This window comes from Mesoplodon mirus (assembly GCF_964341445.2).
Source record: "Mesoplodon mirus genome assembly, chromosome: 1".
Lineage (NCBI taxonomy): Eukaryota > Metazoa > Chordata > Mammalia > Artiodactyla > Ziphiidae > Mesoplodon > Mesoplodon mirus.
The window spans coordinates 231,429,810-231,451,370 of NC_138976.1; the positions used below are offsets into that span (position 1 = coordinate 231,429,810).

The window sequence follows — 21,561 nt, forward strand, 5'->3', positions numbered from 1 at the left end:
AAAAACAACCCAGTTAAAAGATGGGCAGAAGATCTAAATAGACATTTCTCCAAAGAAGACATACAGATGGCCAAAAAGCACATGAAAAGATGCTCAACATCATTAATTATCAGAGAAATGCAAATCAAAACTACAATGAGGTATCACCTCACACCAGTCAGAATGGCCATCATCAAAAAGTCTACAAACAATAAATGCTGGAGTGGGTGCGGAGAAAAGGAAACCCTCTTGCACTGTTGGTGGGAATGTAAATTGATACAGTCACTATGGAGAACAGTATGAAGGTTCCTTAAAAAACTGAAAATAGAACTACCATATGACCCAGCAATCCCACTCCTGGGCACATATCCAGACAAAACTATAATTTGAAAAGATACTTGCACCTCAATGTTCACAGCAGCACTATTTACAATAGCCAAGACAAGGAAGCAACCTAAATGTCCATCGACAGAGGAATGGATAAAGAAGACATGGTACATATATACAATGGAATTGTATATATTACTCAACCATAAAAAGAACAAAATAATGCAGCAACACCCATTTTCAGCAACATGGATAGACCTAGAGATTATAGTAAGTATAATTATTATACTAATTATTATTATTATTATAAGTCTTATTATACTAAGACCTAGAGATTATTATACTATATTATACTAAGATTATTATACCATTTCCAGCAACATGGATAGACCTAGAAATTATTATACTAAGTGAAGTAACTCAGACAGAGAAAGACAAATATCATATATCACTCATATGTGGAATCTAATTTTTTAAAATGATACAAATGAACTTATTTACAAAACAGAAATAAACTCACCGATTTCAAAAACAAACTTAGGGTTACCAAAGGGGAAATGTGGGTGAGGGAGGGATAAATTAGGAGATTGGGATTGACATATACACGCTACTATATATAGAATAGATGACCAACAGGGACCTACTGCACAGCACAGGGAGCTCTACTCAGTATTCTGTACTAACCTATATGGGAAAAGTATCTGATAAAGAATGAATACATGTATATGTGTAACTGAATCACTTTGCTGAACACCTGAAACTAACACAACATTGTAAATCAACTTTCCTCCAATAAAATTTTGAAAAAGTAGTTCAAGTTAGAGTCCTGAACCCTGGGTTAAAGTCCCAGAGTCTTGGATTTCTTTGTCTGTCCAGGTTGGTCTAAGTCTGTTGAATTTGTTAGGATTGGCCAATAGGGGGAGGCCCTTGGATGACTGTAGCCAAACTTTATTAAACCTGATTTAACGAGGTCCCCGACTCAGGAGACAGAAGACATTGCTCCCTGACTGGAAACCCTGCCTCATACCCCATGCCTGGGTTAAAGGCATTTCCACCCAGAACACCTCCTTGGTGTCATTTTGCTCTGGTCATCCTGAGAGGATGACCTTTCAAATGAGGAACATTAATAGTATACCTGACTGTAGTCCTTTGAGATGTATTCTTCAAAACTGGTCAATGTTTAGCTATGAGCCGATGGAAAAGAAGAAAATGATTTTCTCTGTAACACTGCCTGGCCCCAGTATCAGCTGGAATCAGGGGGAAATGGCCAGAGAATGGGTCTTTGAACTATGATACTATCTTATAATTCGATTTGTTTTGTTAGAGAGAGGAAAACTGGGATGAAATCCCATTGCACAGTCATTTATGTCTTTATATCGGAATAAGAATCTGCAGAAGAGGTGTAAAATTGTGGTTCAGAGAGAAGAACCTCAGAAAAAGCCTGTTTCAATTGAGTCAAAGCCTAACCATGATCTTGACCTACTACATCCAGTCCCTCCATCAGCCCCTCTTGTGGTTTCCCTGTCTTACGAAGGAGGTCTGCCTGCAGTCAGTGCAAAGGGTCCTGCCAGCCCTCCGAGGGCTGCCGGTCCAGCTCTGTACTGCCCACACCAGATGGTCACAAAGGAACACTCTTTCCTCCCCATACCCACCGGGGTATTCAGTTTGGCCCAGGGAACACTCTACCTCAGGCAGGGCATTTCCGTTAAGACAGGTCCCAGCAGGCTTAGATGACCAAGGCCAACCCAGGGGATTCCCCTGTATCAGCCTTGGATTTATACAACTGGAGAAATAATAAGCCGTCTTATTGAGATGAGCCTCAGAAAATGGAGAATCTCTTTACATCCGTTTTGCTACTCATCACCCTAACTGGGCTGACATACAGGCCCTCCTGAATACCCTGCTGTGGAAGAGCACAGGAAGGTATTAGAGAAGGCTGCCAGGAAGCTGAAATTTCCCTGAATCACAACCAAATCATCCAGTCAGGACTCGGGCGGCACAGGCCACACCTGGAGCTGAACCAGGATGATGGGACCCGAAAGACCCAAGGGAACTGAGCAAGCCTGAATCATCATAAGGAATGTTTAATAACCAGACTTCAACAGGAGCCCCCAAACAACAGAGCTTGAATAAGATCCAGGAAGTACAGCAAGGACCCCAGCAGAACCCATCCACCTTCCTTGAGGGGGTTTTTGAGGCTTACAGATGCTATACTGATATGGATCTGGAACACCCAGTTGTAACTGCTCAAATGCCCTGTTCCCTTTTTGGGAAAATTAAATGCACTCCTACATCAAGCCTCTGCCCCACCAGCTGCCCCATTACGATCAGGAGACCAAGCCTCCCCCAGAAGCCCCTGAAGAAATTCTGCAAAAGGTAAGAGTGCATGTTTGGGCTGATGGGAGGCCAGGAAGAGACAAGACGGCTTACGTAGTAGTAGTAAAACTCCGTCCAGAGGCCAAGGCTCCAAATGTGAAGCAACAGGCATTTAAAGAGGCATTTGAAAGAAGGTATAAAGCCTCTGACGACCACCTTTCTTAAATGCCTATTATTCTGACCTTGTCAATGCTCATATAACACTCCCATCCTGTCGGTGCAAAAACCCGGGACCAGCGATGACTTTTATACAGGATTTGAGGGCTGTTAACCAAACTGTAGACGATATACATCTGGTAATGCCAAATCTTTATACTTTACTCACAACTTTATCTGGAGACTTTTGCTGGTTTACAGTTCTGGAGTTAAAAGATGCGTTTTACTGCACACCCCTAAGTCCTGAGACCCAGGGGTTTGCCTTTGAATGGGACGGCCCAGAGTCTGACCTAAAACAACGATCCTGCTGGATGGGACTCCCACAAGGATTGAAGCAGGACCCCACCATCTTCGGGGAAGCCTTAGCCATGGATTGAAGGGATCTCCAATTAAATGAGGGAGTCTCACTCCAATATGTGGATGGTATACTAACTGCTCGTAGAACTAAGGAAGCGTTAAGACCAAAATACTGCAAGGGAAAAGCACAAATTTCTCAACCAACTCTAAAATATTTAGGACTTGAGGTATCCAAAGGACAAAGAAACTTACTGCCAGATGGAACAGAAGCATTAGTTATGGTGACTGTAGCCACTACCAGAAGGCATTCTTGAGGATTCTTAGGAATTGCTGGGTTTTGTCGTATTTGGATTCCTAACTTTGAACTCTGAGACAATATGAGGCTCTTAAAGGAAATGACAATATGCCATTAAGCTGGACTCCAAGATGCCATAATGAATTCCACACCATCAAGGAGAAGCTTTTCACAGCCCAGCACTTGGTCGCCCAGGCATTTTGTGTCTGAAAGACAGGGCGTGAGTCTTGGAACGCTAACTCAATGTTTAGGTACCTCCAGAAGGCCAGTAGTTTACTTTTCTTGAGTCCAACAATCGGGCGTGTACGTCAAGTATGGCCAGTTTGCCTCTGGGCTGTGGCTGCAACCTATGACCTTTCACAGGAGGCTGAAAAATGTACCCTGAGCCAGCCTGCCACTGTGCATGCCCCTCACAGCGTGCTACCTTTACTTGAACGAAACGGCGGATGTAGGCTTCCTTCGGGGAGGCTGGGCAAATACCAGGCCACACCACTTGACACCCCAAATGTCACATTACAGGTGGTGTCCACTCTAAACCCAGTCACACTGCTCCCCAGGACGACAGGGGAGCCTGCTCGCGATTGTGTACAAATAATTGAATACAACCTGACTGATCAGCCTTTAGAAAATCTGGAAATGGAAATATTCACGGACGCGAGCAGCTTCACGGACCAGGTGGGGCTTGGAAAGGCCGGGGGTACAGTTGTAGCTCATCAGGAAGCCCTAGAAGCAGAAGCCCCCGTCCAGGTCCGTCTGCCCAGAAGGCCGAGCTCACAGCCTGCACAGACCCCTGAGCCTTGGAGTTAAGGAAAAGGTGACTATCTATACCGATTCCAAGTTTGCCTTCTCTGTCCTACATGCACACGGAGCCACCTGGAAAGACTGGTCTACTGACATCAGGAGGAAAGAAATGCAACATGCAGAGGAGATACCAGCCTTATTAGATGCTGTTTTATATATATATACACAGACACATTTATATGTATAGATGCTGGAATAAATAGCCATAGGACATTGCCTGGGCCACCCAAAGACGGATCGTTATATAACGATCGGAAATTAGGCTGATCAGACAGCAAAACAGGCAGCCAGAACCAAAAACCCAGATCCTAAGGCTTCAGCACTCATTCCAAGTGTGGACCTGTCCCTGTTTAAGCCTCAGATCTGGCAATGGATCTCGAGATAGCACATGCATGGGGATTTCACGCTGACTCCCGAGACTTAGACGGTGATCAGGCCCAAACAACCACAGAGGCTGGATTTATACTGAGCTTATACATGAGCATGTGATGCAAGGACCTATTACTTACCTACACCAAGGTACCCATGATGGGAGGGCTGCACAAGTTTATCGTTGGTCTATAAATGCAAACGACCACCCAAAAGGTACTACAAAATTGCCTGATCTGCACCGGAAACAATCCTAAAACTGGGCCACCCCGATGATAAAAGGGATGCAAACCCGAGGGACAGAACCAGGGGGTGATTGGTAAACAGACTTCACCGTTAGGCCAAGAATCAGGGAACACTGTAGATATTTGCTGGTGTTGGTGACGCCCCTGCACAGAATGGGGCAAAGCTTCTCCACGCAGGACAGAGAATGCTTCCTAGGCAACAAAGGCCTTCCTCAAAGAAATGATCCCTCGTTTTGGGTCACGTCTTTCAATTCAAAGTGACAACAGAGGAGCTTTCATAGCCAAGGTGACTCAAAGGTGTCTGGGGCCCTCAGAACACGATGGAATTTCATGCTTCCTGGAGACCTCAGTCTACGGGGAGGACTGAAACGAGGAATCATTCCTTGAAAGAGACAGTCACCAAAATAGGCCAAGAAACCAACGTGACTTGGGATAAGGTCTTACCAGCTGCCCTGCTGAGGGTCAGAGTGGCCCCTAGAAGCAAGCTTCAACTGAGCCCTGATGCGACGTTCTCTGGGACACCTCCCTTAAGGTCTCATGTGGTAACAGAATTAGATTTGATAAAATGTGTACAGTCTCTCAGTGGTGTCGTACCTTCTATACATAAAAAGCATCTAGTCCGTTACTGTTTCCCACGGACGTCCCCCCGCATTGCACAAGCCCAGGGACTGGGTCCCCCTTGAACCTGGACAAACCAACAGCCTGAGGACCAGTGAAGCCCGTGTGGAACGGCTCCTATGACGTCCTTCTGGTTACATATCCTCCAGTAAAGCTAAAAAGAGTCAAGCCTTGGGTCTCCTACTCCCAGAAACCTTAAATCACTTTTCAGAAGGAAACAGAACAGCTAAGACTCCACCTGGCTGTGACGAGAAGACAATGTTATCTCGACAGCAGCCTGTTTCTGCCCAAGAGTCTGGACCAGGCCTACGTGAATCCAAATTCAATCACTAAAATGTTAAAACTAACATGTTTTCACGGATTCCCAAAGTCGCAGTTCTGTGTGTCTCAGGACTAAACCCTCTTCACTCATCAAATGTGTCCTCCCTGTCCATCTTGTATATGTAAAAAGTCCCCTCCCAGGGGGCTTCCCTGGTGGCGCAGTGGTTGAGAGTCCGCCTGCCGATGCAGGGGACACGGGTTCGTGCCCCAGTCCGGGAAGATCCCACATGCCGCGGAGCGGCTGGGCCCGTGAGCCATGGCCGCTGAGCCTGCGCGTCCGGAGCCTGTGCTCCGCAATGGGAGAGGCCACAACAGTGAGAGGCCCGCATACCGGGAAAAAAAAAAAAAAAAAAAAAAAAAAGTCCCCTCCCCCACGCACAGGATGACTGCCCAAGACTTCAGAGTTCAAGGCGGGACTCGGGAATGCTTACAAGTAAGTGCAAAACAATTTCATTCCTCCTATAAAGATCCACGCCCCTCATTAGCCGAAAGCAGCTAGACGGGTCCTCGCCCCTACTTCCCTGCAGACCGAGGATCGCACAAAGGAGACGCAGGTGAAACATCGCCCAGCTTAAACTCGTTTGCCTCCTTAGGTACCTTCATTGCGCAAACCTGAAGTTATTTTACAGAGACAGCCCCGCGCATGTGCAAGACGGGAACGGGCGTCTCCAGGATGACCCCGACAGCACGAGGAGCTTTCTTGGACTGATTAGCAAGGCAGCTTCCAAGCCTGAAATTCCCTAAACCCTTAAATTCCGCCCTGATCCCTGGGTTGGGAGATGGATTTGAGCCGGGCCTCCTGTCTCCTTGCTGGTCGACCTCACAATGAAGCTTTTTCTTTTCACAAAAGCCGGGGCCACCCATCTTAGTTTAGGCATGCGGGATGTAGTTCCCCCACCAGGGATCCAACTGGGTCCCCTGCATTGGGAGCGCGGAGGTTTACCCACTGGACCACCAGGGAAGTCCGCATGCAGCAACTAAGACCCAGCGCAGCCTGAAAGAGTAAAAAAAAAAAAAAGCCGGGGCCATAATATTGGCTTCTATGCGCTTCCGGGAGCCAGCCCTTGCTGGGTAACAGAAATCTCTTCTTTCGCATTAAAGTAAAACCAAAAGTCCACGCGCATCATCTCATAGCATCTCCACAACCAAGGAGTCGTACCTGACCCGAGGAGGTGGGTTCCCGGCGACTCTGCACTCGAGCTGCACCCGACTTCCTTCTGCCGCCTCTTGGCTCCGCAGCTTCTGGATGAACCGGGGAGCGGCCAGCAGGTGGCGGGCGGCCGGGGGAGAGGGGCTCCGGCTGGGCCGGACCACGTCCCGGGCCGCCGCAGGGTGATGCCCGGGCTCCAGGGGCTCGGCCCCGGCTTCTACCTCCAGCTGCTCCCCGGTGGGACTCCGGCTGGCCGAGGCGCTCATCGGGGCTGACAGCTGGTTCTTAGGGGACAGGTACCCGCTGTCGGGGGATGAGGACTCCCCGTTGGGGTTCCTGGTTCTCGGCTTGGACGTTTCTCTGAAGATGGCCGTCAGCTCCTCAATGAGGGTGGCCGCCTTGTCGCACAGCGGGCTCTGGGGCCCGGCCCTGCCCCCGTGTGCGGCTCTGGGCTTGGCACTGGCGCCGGGGGCTTTGGCACCGTGTTGCCCTGCCCTGCGGAGACTCCGGATGTAGCTGGGCCGGGCCAGCAGGGGCGAGACGCCGGGCTTCCTCCTGGACGCAGGCGAGGAGATGCGCTCAGCTCGCTCTGCTGGCAGCGGCGGGCCAGGTGCGGGCCTGTGGGCGCCAGGCGTCCCCGGGGACACGTGCTCACCCGGCCTGGCCTCCTGAGGGGGAGGCGACCCCCAGAGGCTCCCAGGAGAGGGGCTGAAAATCTGTGAGTCCTCCCTTTCCGAGTCGCAGTCCTCCGTCTCTGAGTTGGCTATGGCTCTGCGGGCCAGGTCCAGACTCTTGTTTATCTCCTCCTGGCTGAGGAAGGCCGACAGCCCGGGCAAGAAGTCTGCGTTCTCGCCATCTTCCGCCACGTCCGACAGGGAGTCGTAGAAGGAGTCACGGGAGGACATGTCGGACATAGTCGAGAGGCGCTCATGCACTCTGTGTGCTTTGGACAGGAAGGCAGGGGCCTGGAAACCAGCTCTGAAGGACAAGAGACACAACTGCAGTTAGTAGGAGCGATTGGGGTGTGTGTGTGTGTGTGTGTGTGAGAGAGAGATCACAATACTGCTCATCCACAAGTTGGGAGAAACAGGCAAGCAAATATGCTTTTTAAGTCATTTTCCCCTATAAATTGGAAGAAACGTCAAGCATACTTGTGTTTATCATTTTAATTTGGTATTTGCCCTGTGAGAGAATACTAATCCTCTCACTAAGCATCATTAAATAACTCGGGAGGGCCACGCCTGCCGTGGGTGCTGTGAGTGGACCCGGGCCTCTGCCTCTTGGGCCCCCTTCCCTCCCCCCTCACCCCCCCTTACAGCTCTAATTTCATTGATGTTATGAGAACAGGAGTTTGTTGATATTTTAAGCAAATCTGACTCTGCTTATGTCACCCTAAACCACAAAATGCATTTTGATTCCAATTTTCATTGGTTTTTAGTTTTCGGTGAAATTTTTCAAACCTTTTCTTTTCCTGGTGTCCAGACATGTGTATTCACATTCATTCATTCACTAGTTAATTCAAGGCAGAGTTGAAATCGCTTACTGAATTTCAGGTGCAGAGGGACAGTTGCGCTCTAGACCAGGGGTTGGCAAACTTCCCCACAAATGGGCGGATAACCCCAGACCACTCAGCATGAGGGGGCATTGTGCCAACGGCGCTCTGCAGATTATTTCACTTAAAACCCTCACAACTGCCGGCCCCAGTTTAGAAAGGGGAAAACTGAACCAGAGGATGTGAGAACAAGAGCCCAGACGACGACACCAGAGCCCACGCCTTCGCCATATGCTTCCCTACCATCATATTATCGTTTCACAGCCGAGGTCCCAGCAATGGATCCGACTAAGAAAACGTGGGTCAGAAATCAGAGTTCTGCTATCAAGGATATTTAGTGCAAAGTGAAAATAACATGATAGATTTTAAAACCTCACAAAAAGCACTGTCCGAGGAAACTAGAGAGCATACTTCTGTATGGTGAAACAACTTTAAATTCTTTTTTTTTTTTTTTTAAATAGGGAGTGTTTGCCGGAGGCAGATTAAATCACCTGTTTATTAATTTATATTTTGGTTTTAAAGAGGCACCATCTGACAGGATCCAGTTGTCCGGATTAGGTGTAGTTTAGAAACCACTTGCACAGTGAAAAGGAAAACAATAGCAGGAAGGCATATATGGTCCAAGTTTAATCTGCAACCCCAACATTGCCGCTAGAACATGCACGTGGGCTAGGGAAAGCGCTCATAACATGGATGAAAGGGGAGGTTTCCACGTGGCCCAAACTCACCAGAAAATTATGCTTCAGAGATTTCCGTGTTATTCAACCTTCACATTAAAAGGTCGTAATCAAAGAGATACAACTGCAAACATTTCTGTTATTGCCCTGAGATTTCATGTGTGATTTCACACAGCGTTTCTGGCAATGCCGTGCTGGTGAGATCCATACAGAAAACGCAACACACCGGCAGCGGTGCAGAGCTAGTGGAGCGCCCGGGGGCTCCGGGCGGCAGACGTCCCGTGGCTCCCACGCGCCCCCGGCCCCCGCCCGCCGCCGCCATGGCCGGGTCGCCGGCGCCCAGCTCGCAGGAAGCGCTTCTGCTGGCGCTGAAGGGGCTGCAGCAGGAGCCGGTGGAGGGCGTCCCGCTGAGCCCGGTGGACGAGGGCCGCCTGTCTACCTGGGCGGTGGCCATCTTCGGCCGACACCTACCACGAGGGCGGCTACTTCAAGGCGCCTCGAGAGCCCCCTCGACGACCGCCGGCCTGTTAGTCCCTGACCAGGATGTGGCACCCCGACACCTACTGGACTGGGGATGTGTGCATCTCCGTCCTCCGCCCCCCCACCCCAGTCCATGACGCCCTCGCAGCGGCGGAGCCCCGCCCAGAACGTCAGGACGCCGCTCCTGAGCGCCGTGTCCCTCCCCCTCGGACCCAACACCTCTCCCGCCCACGGGGGCGCCTCCGTGATGCACGGGAAGCGGGAAGAGAGCAAAGGCTGGGACCGCGAGTACACGGACAACAACCGGAAGCAGGTCCCGGGGACCACGGTGCACGCGGAGCGGGGCGGCGTGCAGTGCCCACCACGCCGGCCGGGTCCTGCGTGAAGACCAGGACCCCGGCGCCCACGGAGACGCAGAGCTCTTCCACGAGGACGGCGAGGCCGAGGCCGACCGCTGCTTCTGGGACGACTCGCAGGACTCGGGCACCGAGGAGCCCTGACACCACATCTTACCTCAGCCACCCGCCTGTCTGCCGCCGCCACCACCTCCAGGCGCCGCGCGGCCTGGGGTCCCCGAGCCCACGTCTCCTCTGCCTCCGCCTCCAGGGAGGCCGCCGCCCTTGAGGCCCTGGGCCCCGCGTGGGCCGCAGCCAGAGACTCGGGGTCCCCCCTCGCGAGTGGACGGGTTGACTCGGGGTCATCTCTTCTCTCTACTTTGGTTTGTTTGGAATCTAAACAAAGCAACTTTATGAGAAAAAGAAAAGAAAAGAAAATGCAACACACTAAAGAAGAACTAATGTGTAAAAAGGAGTAAAGAAGGGGTGAGGTCAGTGTCCACTTGCGCGAGCAGGGCTGGCGATTGGAAGGTGTGAGGCATAAAGTGTCTATAAACCTTTGCCCCCTGCCTGTGTCCTCTCTTCTGAAGGAAGTCGAATTGCCTGGAAATTCCCTCTTCTCCTCTGCGTCTCCTTCATCGCTTCCTTGTTACTTTGGTTTAGTTGTCGTTTCCCCTAAAACTCCCGTAAGCTGCAACTATTTTCTGTTTTCTTTGGATTCCTGCGGGTCCAGCTTCTTCATGTGGAGAAATGGCCCTTCCCAGTTTAGTCACTCTTCCTTTACCGGAATGATAAATTGACCATGAATTCCACTTATGCGCAAGGGAAGCTTCCAGGAGGGCGAAGGTGAGCCAGGCCTGGTCTCTTCTGTAACCATCTTACAGTCCAGGAGGAGGATTAGGCAAGAGTCAAGAATGACCCAAAGACAAGGAGGAACGTGATGATTCCTGTTAAAATAGGAGATCGGATGGTGGGAGAAATCACACTTACGAATTTGGCGGTGCCATTCCTTTGCTGCTTTTTTGCCAGTGGTCCCCCGGCTAATAAGAGAAGGTCCAAACGGGGCAGGCAGGTTACCTGTCCGCCCCTGGACAGTCAGCGAGATGTGAAGTCTCAGGCCTAGTCCCCCACGATCACTCTGACAGGAGCTGCGCCCATGCCCAGCCACCTGCACCCGCTCTGATCATCGTCTTCTTTCACGTCCCTGAGCTTGGCACACGTGGTTTCTTTCGCCTTTCCCGTCTGTTCTGTTTTTCCAACTCCAGCTCATCCTTGAAAATTACTTAATTTCACTTCTTGTTGGTACTTTCTATGATCCTCCAGTCAATACAATTCACTCCTTCTTTTGAACATGACACTCTGCAGGTATTTTGTTGTAACATTCATTTTATTGAACTATAAGGATTAGTTAAGAACCCTGTGAAGGCCAGGAAAGCAGGTGTTGCCTGACAGCCTTTCTGTGCTGGACGCCTGGCAGTGTCTGGCTTACGATCGTGGCAGGTGAAGGAGAAAACCACACCTAGTGTTTGAACCAGTTTTGAGCCCTGGGTGGGAATTGACAGGAGAGGGAGCCACGCATCCACAGCAGACACGGGACACTCTGCAGGTATCTTGTCCCCTCCTGTCCTGGAGGCCGCTCCTGTCCCTTCCACTCACTCTCAGCCCCAGGCCCCGTAGCACCTCCCTGGGACAGGCTCTCTTCGGTGACGAATCGTTCTGCTCTTTGTCCAGCTTTGTCACCCATCTTTTCAATGGTCACTCATCGCCGGGGCTCTGCTTTCTGAGAAGAACTTGATAAAGTAATCAGTGCTGCATGTTCATAGCTGTTAATGAATACACATAAAATACATATTACATGTCCTTGTACCAGTACAAAATGGTGGTAGTTCTGACACCACGTTAAAAAAAAAAGTAGACAGTGATTTGTATGCTTTTCATTACCCTCAAAGAAAGTTTGTCATGAAAAAATTCAGAACCAGAACGACATTTGTTTTCTGGCATCCCTGCTATTAGATGTCGGGAATTCTCTAAATGTTGACACTCTTCGACGTGTGGATACCTGTGAGCTCAGGGTTAAATTCTGAGTCATAGAAATACTAGGTTGGCCCAAAAGTTCATTCAGGTTTTTCTGTAACCAACTTTTTGGCCCACCCAATACAAATCATGTTTCTGGCTTACGTTCTCTGTTGTATTCATCAGCATCGATTCGTTGAGTGCCGGCTATGCGCTAGGCCCCTTTTCTGAAGGCTGGGGACACAGCCATGAGGAAGATGGGCTTCTCTGCCCTAAGAAGCTGCCATTTTAACAGGAAAAAAGACAAAAGTAGGAAACCAAGGAAACGTCAGGTTCTGATTTTCTTATACTTGGTTTGGTCTCAAATGTTTTGTTAGTTGATTTTGGGAAACTGTACTGTGCTTTTATCCCTCAGATCATCTTTCAGAGTTGTTAGGGTACAAGTGGGATGGGACGGGATGGACGGATGCTTGTGGGCTCCCATCGGTGTCTGTAGACCGTAGCAGTTCTGGACAGCTCGCTGTGGGTGGGAGGGGCTGACAGTAACAGCAGGAGGACCCTTCAGGCCGGCGGTGCCTCAGACTCTGCGACAGTGCAGGTAAGGAACTGCGGGCGCCCTGGGGGTTCTCTGAAGGCAGACCCTCCAGCAGGTGATGATGCGAAACCCTCAGGCATTAGCAAACGTGTGGTAAAGCACAGGCTTGGGAGGGTCTGCAAATACTGGGAGGCGTTATAGTTGCCCGCCCACCTTGACCTTCAGCAGACCTATCAGCGTCTGGCGTATCCCAAGGAAATTTTGCTATTAGACGTCAGCTCCCATGGTCACCTATGTCGTTACATCCCTGTGCATAGTTCATCCATTCTCAAGGAATTTGATGCCATTTAGTTGATAGATTATTTCTCGTGGTTAACTTTACGGTTCTCATCTTCTCCCTAAGTTCACATTATCTGAATTCTGTTGGACCCATATTCCACTATGAAATAGAGAGCGTGTAAGTTTTCACTGAACATTTAATATTTCATATATCACACATTCTGACATAAGCAATTTTATCATCTTAAATTGTCTTGGCATTATGATCTTGGTATTTGGGAAAACATTTAGTTTTGAGCTCCTGAATATGTAATAGACATATAAATCGATATGATTCACATACATATATGAATATACAAATAATAGAAAAAAAATAGGGCTTCCCTGGTGGCGCAGTGGTTGAGAGTCCGCCTGCCGATGCAGGGGACACAGGTTCGTGCCCCGGTCCGGGAAGATCCCACATGCCGCAGAGCGGCTGGGCCCGTGAGCCATGGCCGCTGAGCCTGCGTGTCCGGAGCCTGTGCTCCGCAACGGGAGAGGCCACAACAGTGAGAGGCCCGTGTACCGCAAAAAAAAAGAAAAAATTTAAAATTATGAATAACATTTGTTTTTAGAGTTGCTGACTTTGGAGGATAATTACCTGAAAACAAGATCTGTGCTATCCAGGACAACCTTCTATTTTGTTGGTCAGAAAATACTTGTGGGACACCCCCTGCACCATCCCCAGTGGCAAGGAACATAGGCTGATGAAATGTCAAAAAATTCCCCGACTTGAGAGGAGGTTGGGGAAGACAAGGCACCTCATGAGAAGCAGCAGAGTCTAGGAGGAAGAATAATTCAGTTGCAAACGACAAAAGCTTGATTTCCAAGTTTTGAGCTGCAGGCTTTCCTATAAAGATGATCCGACTTGCGATGGTTGGACTTTCCTTTGGTTGGACTTTACGATGACGTGAAAGTGATAGGCCTTCAGTAGAATCCGTACTTGGAATTTTGAGCTTTTATCTTTTCCCAGGCCAGTGGTGTGCAGTCTGATCCTCTCTCGAGATGCTGGGCAGCGGCCGCAGTGCCCAGCCAGCTCCGCGATCACGAGGGTTAACAACTGATGTACTTACAACCCTCTGGACCCAAACAACCACTCCGCTTTTCACTGTCATTGTGGTATTCAATCAATTACATGGGATATTCAACATTTTATTAGAAAACAGGCTTTGTGTTAGATGATTTCGCCCAACTGCAGACTGATGGAAGTGTTCTGGGCACCTTGAAGGTGAGACAGGCTGGGACCTGGGACCCTTTGCTGCAGTCCTTGCACCTGAACACACCTCTCCTCAAGCAATAAAATGCAAGGAAACTGTAAGGGACTAAAAATAACTGCGTGCATGCTCAGTCAGGGCAAATTCTGGACAAAAGATACAGAAAGACCAAAAAACCCAACTGCCACTTCTGAAGAGCCCGGAGCAAAAGCAGGGTGTTGGGAGCAAAAGCAGAGTACTGCACATGCCCCCTGCACACACCACCGCCAAAGGGATGGGCAAAACACCTAAGCCACCCCTCCTGACGACCCCTGGACACACTCCTACCCTCACCCCATATAAGGAACCATCCTGCCCTGCCATTAGCGAGCGAGCAAGGGCACCTGTTCCTTGTTTCACTTCCCCTGTTGCAGCAGGGGCCCCCATAAAACCTTGCCTGAAGTTCTCGTCTGGCCTCTTATCAATTTCTATTGATTAAGGAGGCCAAGAGCCCTGGTTGGTAACAAAGGTGGGATGGGCTAAGCTGTGACCTTCGGTAGGTAAGTGAGGTGTATTCAGTGCACTTTCAACGTGCCATAGGTCTGCCAGGAGGGAGCCCCATCATGAGCTCAGGAAGATCTGTAGTGAACCATTGGATCCTGAGAATAATAGATGGGGTGAACACTATTTTTCTTTTGATTATTTTGATTACCCAACCTACAGCATAAAAACATTCAATTATTTAGCCAAAGTTGAACCAGGAAATGGTAGACATGGCTGAAATTGGCATGGAACTGCCACATTGTCTTTTCGCGGTGGGTGTGGTATGGGTATTTACTTGAATAATTTAAACAAGGGGAGGACTTTTGCAATAGTTTATGGAATACTTTGCAGAGACTTTGATGAGCTACTACAATTTTGAAAGGAAAAATCTTTGATGTTAGAAAAAGACTGACAGGCACCAAGGATCACTCAGTATCCCAAACCACACGGGCCAGGTGCTTTAGAGAGTCCAGACAGTAGTAGCAACGTTTCACTAGGCGTTTAAAATGTGTATACAGTTAGAGATAAATACAGGAGGAAGGTTGGAAGACGGTGCATCAAGCAGTGGGTGCCGATTACGTCTGCGGTGGGCTGAGGATGGGGTTGTTAGGGGAATCTTTGGTTGCTGTTTTCATTCTTTGGGAAGAAAAGTGGAAATTCTGAGTGATTTTAATATGGAATTTAGCATTTTGTTTCTGTTTATTTTCATATTTAAACAATTACTAAAAGTAATAAAAACTATGGGTACAAAGATTCAAGACTAAAAATATTTTAAAATAAAACCCAAACTATGAAAACCAAACTTGAAAAAGCTTTAAAACTTCTTTTTTCCTTGTTCTGGAAGCACATGCAATTCCTAGATGAAATTTCTTCCTTCTCTTGAAATAATTTTTTAGGTCCAAGATGGAGCTGCTCCTGCCCGGGAGCCAGGTCAGCAACCTGAAGCTTAGGGAACTTTTGTGTCCCTATGAACACTCTGCTTGAACAGAAACTCATGCATCCGGTCAGCCAGCCCCAAGCCAGACCGGCACTGGTTTCCTTACTTACCTCCTTCCTCCATCTCATCCCAGAAAGGTGAGTCTGCAGCCCCAGCCAATCAAGTACTTTCTATTTCTCTCTCCCTTGTTCTTTATCCTATAAAAGCTTCCTGCCTTCCTCTTCATGGTGAGGCTCTTCCAAAAGAGACTGTCCACTTCATGAAGGGTTAAACAAAGTGTGTTTGTATCACCTAAATTGTCTTCTTTAATCATCACTTTAAAATCCTTCCTTCCTTCCTTCCTTCCCTCCCTCCCTCCCTCCTTCCCTACCTATAGGGCTAAAGTCAAATAAGAAAAATTTATTAAACCCTTTTTGATGCAAAAATATGCACGATAATTTTATAATCTACTTCTTAATAAATACATGTGGATTCCACTCTTTCCTAATCTTTAAGTAAATTGTCATTACAGGGAGGCATGGCATATTTTTACTTCAGTTTTTAAATTCTCCCCAGATGGTATATTGTATCTCAATTGCAGAGACATAACATAATAGCTGATTTCATGCCCACAACAGCCATATAAAGTGTTTCCAGAGAGAGTATTTGGAGTTACTGGTGTCCTCTTTGTATACTATCTTTATTCACCATATTGAATCCATTCTAGATTTTACTTCCAGATCATCCACGTGCACTGCCACTGTCCTTATTCTGGCCTTCATTCCCTCACCTAAATTCAAAGCCTATTTACCAAACCTGTATCTGTGTTCTCTCATATGATACAACACGTCCAAGTTATAGTCAGAGCTGCTCTGCTCAGTCTTTGTTTCCTTTGCTGGAATTTAACCAGGACACAGCCATCGCCTCCATGCCTGAATTCCTGGCTGGAGCTCAGATAACACAATTCCCTTTGATGTCTTACACACACACGCACACACACACACACACATTAGCAGAGTGTAGACTCTTGTGGCCTTGGAGATTTCAGGTGGTATCTCTTTAAGAACGTGTCAGATTTATTTTGAAACTTGACTAATGCTACCCTCTGCATTTAAAAAAAATGACGTAAAGAAATCAAAGTGATTGTAATTGTCCCATGTAATCCAGATCCCTATTCTATTGTAAAGTATGCTATGACCCTTTTAATTTTCAGTTTTAGCAACAAACGGCAGCTCAGACAGAGAACTGACACGGGGCCCCTAATCCATATCGGACACAGGAATGCAGAAGGACAGATTTGTATTCTGGGTATATGTAATCATATATTCACAGCATACATATTGCCTTGATAAGTCTCTTAGGCCTTGTCTACTGTTAGCAATAATTTGTCAAATAGACTCTGATTTTTAAAATCTGGATAACGGAGGTGAGCATTCAAGTTCTGTCTTTGAGGAAAAAGTATATTGGAAAGTATATCTATTCTGTAATAAGGATGTAATTTCTGCACATTCATGACTGAACAGACTTGGTCAGTGTTATATTGTCAGGCAATGGGCTCCGGATGTCGACACATTACTCATACTAGAAGGTAATTAGTATTTTTAGCAAATGTTGAAAAAGTAACATGAGCCTGAAGTCATTCTGTATCAACCTCATCTATTGGATTCACGACAATTTCATGTGTAACTTACAGCCATGTGATATAGAATTATACTGTAAGTTTTAAATTTGACTGGACCATAGTTTCCCTTAGTAAGCTTTGTCTTTTAAAAAAATGTGCAAACTTTATGCATAGTTAGGATTTTAAATGTCTGCCTTTACTCTCAACTCATTTAAAAAGTTCTTTGAAAGTGTAATTAACAACTTAAAAATGTTAGTAAAACCGAAAGTATATCATTTTAACCCATAGGTATTTAGCTTAAGTATAGGCAAGGTTTGAGTTAGCTGCATTCTTATTTTCTATAAAACAAAACACAGACATGATCTTGACAAATGTGGGCTCCATCAGTACATTTAATCCTTTTGGAATTAATAGCCCCAATTTAGTTTTACGATTATAATAGAAAAGGCAGCTCTCTGACAGCATAGGTAGAAATAAAACCCTGCAGGTAAATCTCACGTACTTTCTGTTTTGGGAACGACTGCAAAATTCCCATTACTTTTCCTCTCCAAATAAAAGAAAAATCAAGACATCTTCTAAACAGTGTTAATCTTCTAGCAAACTACTATTGTATTTTTTAGCTTTTAATAAAGAGCTTTAAAAATGTTTTACTAGTTAGTATATCAAGATATATTTTACAGACCTTTTCAATCCTTGGTTACTTTGAAGACTCCCAAAAGGTGATGGATTTCAGAGGAGCTTTTCTTCTTTTCTGGGGGAATGAAGGTGGCCTTGCTTATTCATGACACACTGCTTGGTCTGTGGTCACTTTGAGGCAGCTATGGGCTCAGACCCCATCTGTCCTCTTCCTCCACTCAACTATATTTGGTAACTGAACTCATGTTTCCCCAGACGGCCCTGGCCAGGGATTCCAGAAGCCAGCTCCAAGGGCTGGGTTCTTAGAAATTAAAAGCACTTAGAGTAGAGAGAACTATATTTATGGATCTAATAAACATGGGTTTGACACATGTTCCTCTAGTCTCTGACCTTGTGACTGGAAATCCCCACCTGTCTTTTAAATGTATTCTTAATCAATTAAATGCTCGGTGTGTGACTGAGAAGAAAAAGCCCCACTCGTAAAGAAGGCTCTTCTAACTATCATCTTCTGCTCTGTGCATTTAACTTAGTCACATGGTAGATTATCCTAAAATATCCAGTAACTATTTAAAAATTAAGCCACCTGTCAAATTGAGTGGAGAGCCCCACTGGTCTCTCGCTTCAATTTGTTAATTAAAAATTATGATATGACTTTGTGTGTGTTGAGGACATTGTCCATCGCGGGATTAAATAGACACGCACACACAGGGCCTGAATCTTCCACGCATTGCAACGCCGGGCTCTCAGCCCAAGGCTTAGCACATCCTGACCCTCCAGCAAATATTTGTGGATGAAATAAATAAATGTGGAACGAATACTGTTCAAGACAATATGAACCCTTTTACAGCTGTAAAAAAAAACAATGTCTCACGACCGTCTTTTACTTATTCTGTAGCATCTCGTTATAACATATTCTAATATTTTGAACTTCAAATAACAAAACACAAAAAGTTCTTCTGTTCCAAGGTCAGGCAGCGGAGCCAAATGTAAGTGGTGGAAAATAATCATGCAAAACTTCCTGGTGTTGGGCTTCCCTGGTGGCGCGGTGGTTGAGAGTCCGCCTGCCGATGCAGGGGACACGGGTTCATGCCCTGGTCCGGGAAGATCCCACATGCCGCGGAGCATCTGGGCCCGTGAGCTATGGCCGCTGAGCTTGTGCGTCCGGAGCCTGCGCTCCGCAGCGGGAGAGGCCACGGCAGTGAGAGGCCCGCGTACTGCAAACAAACAAACAAACAAACAAACAAAACCTTCCTGGTGCAGTAAATTTGGAAATGAAGTGCCTAGTGTTTCTTTGTCTGGATAATATCGTTCTAGTCGATGCAGGTTCTCACCTAAAGGAGTTTTTTCTCATGGTGGACCACTTAGGAAGGGCTCCACTGAAACCTTACAGGCAACGCTGGTCCTTTATAATCGGTCCTTCTTGAAAATATCAGTAGATACATTCGTGGGCCGTTTCACTGCTTATGGGGAGGAGAAACCCCTCTGGCTGGTAAAAAAAAATGCGTGTATGTCTTCTTCTTACTAAAACCCTTAAGATAATAGTAAAAACCCAAAAGGATAAAAGTTGGGAGAGAAGCAGTAGAAGACTCCAGAAATGGACAAAATGGCTGGGAAACGGTTACTAGAAAGATGAGTGGTCTAGTTAAACTGGAAGGTAAGTAGCTGGAGGAGGAGGTGCCCGTGGGAAGCAGCGATCGCCCGAGTCGCAGAAAGGCTGGAATTGGAGGCACCTGGCCTCTTCCTGAAGCTCATTCTTCCTGGCAAGTTTGGTGAGGCCGGTGTTGAGACAGGGCATTGGCTGAAAGAGCCCCAGCCGAACAGTCAGAACTGCCGCCCATTTCCACGTCCTGCACACCACCCGTCACCCTCGCAGAAGACGGGCGCCTTGTTCTCTGGAGTATAAGACAGTTTTCAGGACCAGGGCCATGGACACAGCGGACGGAAAGGGTGAGTCCCGGAAAGACATTTCTGGGAGCTGGGTGGGGGGAGGAAACAGAGGCTCGGACTAGTGCCGTATTTCTAGAACAGAGGAGTGATGGGAATGTGGAAAAACAGTAACATTTGATACAGCTTGGCATCGGTGTGTCTGTGACATTAATATCTGTACCTTTGGCGTTTGAAAATGTCATGATCAAAAGTTAAACAAAAACCTCTCTTGTGTCCTGAGGCAAAGTGCAGGTGGAAGAGATTATAGGAATCAAAATGTCGTGACCGTTCCATGACGTTACCTTAGTTGTTACGTTAGTTAAGGAAAGAGTCGCTGAGAGCAAGGACACAAGTGGTTACAAATGCCACTAGACAATGGATAATCTCCCCCTCCTCCCCCTCCCCTCCCCCTTCTGCATTTTAAGATAAATGGATGCTAACCATATGACCCAAGCTTCACGTAAATGTTTTAACATTTTATTGTTGTATTAATAGTAAATTATGCAGGGGCCACTAGGCATTTTTTTCCCTCTGCAGCAGATTGCACCTAGGCAATAACTTTTGTCAATCCCGGGGTTCATTTTTACAAGCCAACCTAAAGTGTGTGTTGAGGACCTGCACACTCATACTAACATCTCCTATGAAGACACTATCAGGAAGGTGCACATCCTTGCAGTTTCTAGAAAGAGATGGGAATGCAACCCGGTGAAATGTTCACTGCACAGAGTGACAAAAAAGAATCCTAATGTGTTATTGATAAACTAGGGACTCATCCTTTTCTGTTGTTGTGGAGTCATTCCCAAACCAGTGAAAGGCCACTTCCCGTTCCTCTTTCCAGGAAGAGTAGCCAAGTTATATTATGTTTACTGTGTCTTGGTCACAGGAGAAAATTCACACCTTTTTGTAGAAATAAAAAGTTGAAAGTTGCAGGTGTGAAAACCGTCATAAAGACATTGAATGGTGTGTATGATGGAAACAACGCGGTTGTGTTGTCTACAGGGATATGGGGGCTGGTGCTTCTGGGGGAGATGCTGGTCCCCAGCCCAGGAGAGAGCAGGGTTTTTGGAGCCTGGAGGGACACAGGGGTAGGGGATTCATGCAGGATAGAACAGGGGCTCATCAGAGTGAGGTCTGACTGTGGGTGCCTGGGCACTGAGCCTTAGGCACGGTGGCCTGGGGGGGCTGAGTGACAGCGGTGGGAGCCCCTGTGTGCTAAAGGCCACGGGGCCAGAACATTGTGTCACCGTGAATCTTGGTGGTGAGCGTGCTGGTTCATGGACCAGAGGGAGGCCTCGCCCTCATGTCCCTGGAGTGCCCAGTTTCCAAAGCCTGGGGTAACACCTGGGAAGTGATGAAGCTTTGAGAAGAATAAAGAAAAAAGAAATAAAAAGGTAGCTGTGGTCCTGAGAAGCCCCAAAGATAGATATGATTTTATTCAAAAAGACAAAGAAAAGTGACTTTCCTTGAATAATACCAACATGCAGCAAACCACGCTTGTTTAACAAGTATTATAAGAATCTGAACACAATAGTTCTTCTCCTTAGAAGAGATTCTTGACCAAGACTCTTAAGTTATTACGGGAAGGTTCTGGGGATATTACGGATGAGATCTGTGCATACGCAGGTGTATGGTGTGTGGTCCACTTTTATTTACCCCCAGAGACCATTTCTGTGAGCACGGAGGTCAGGGTGGGGCTGTGACCCCTCCACTGGATCTTAGTTCATCTTCCAAATGGTTACTTCTTCTTTGTATAAAAATTCCTGGTCTCTGGAAAGCCTGCATTGAGGGGCCCACCCTCCGTCCACATGTTTTCAATTAAGACTTGGGCTCTGGTTGAGCTCCTGCTTCTCTCCACTCCAGGTGCGTCGCATCCCGTGCCGTG

The 21,561-nt window shown here is 47.3% G+C and overlaps 1 protein-coding gene across 1 annotated transcript in view; it reads right to left on the bottom strand.

Annotated features, from left to right (window-relative positions):
- PALLD (palladin, cytoskeletal associated protein) overlaps positions 1-7,848 on the bottom strand; it is a gene marked incomplete at its 5' end in the record, with an annotated part of 382,869 nt that extends 375,021 nt beyond the window's left edge. The window contains one exon of the mRNA XM_082624950.1: positions 6,944-7,848. Coding sequence (XP_082481076.1) covers positions 6,944-7,848 — 905 coding nt within the window. The remainder of the gene's footprint in view (positions 1-6,943) is intronic.
- Between the last annotated feature and the right edge of the window lie 13,713 nt (positions 7,849-21,561).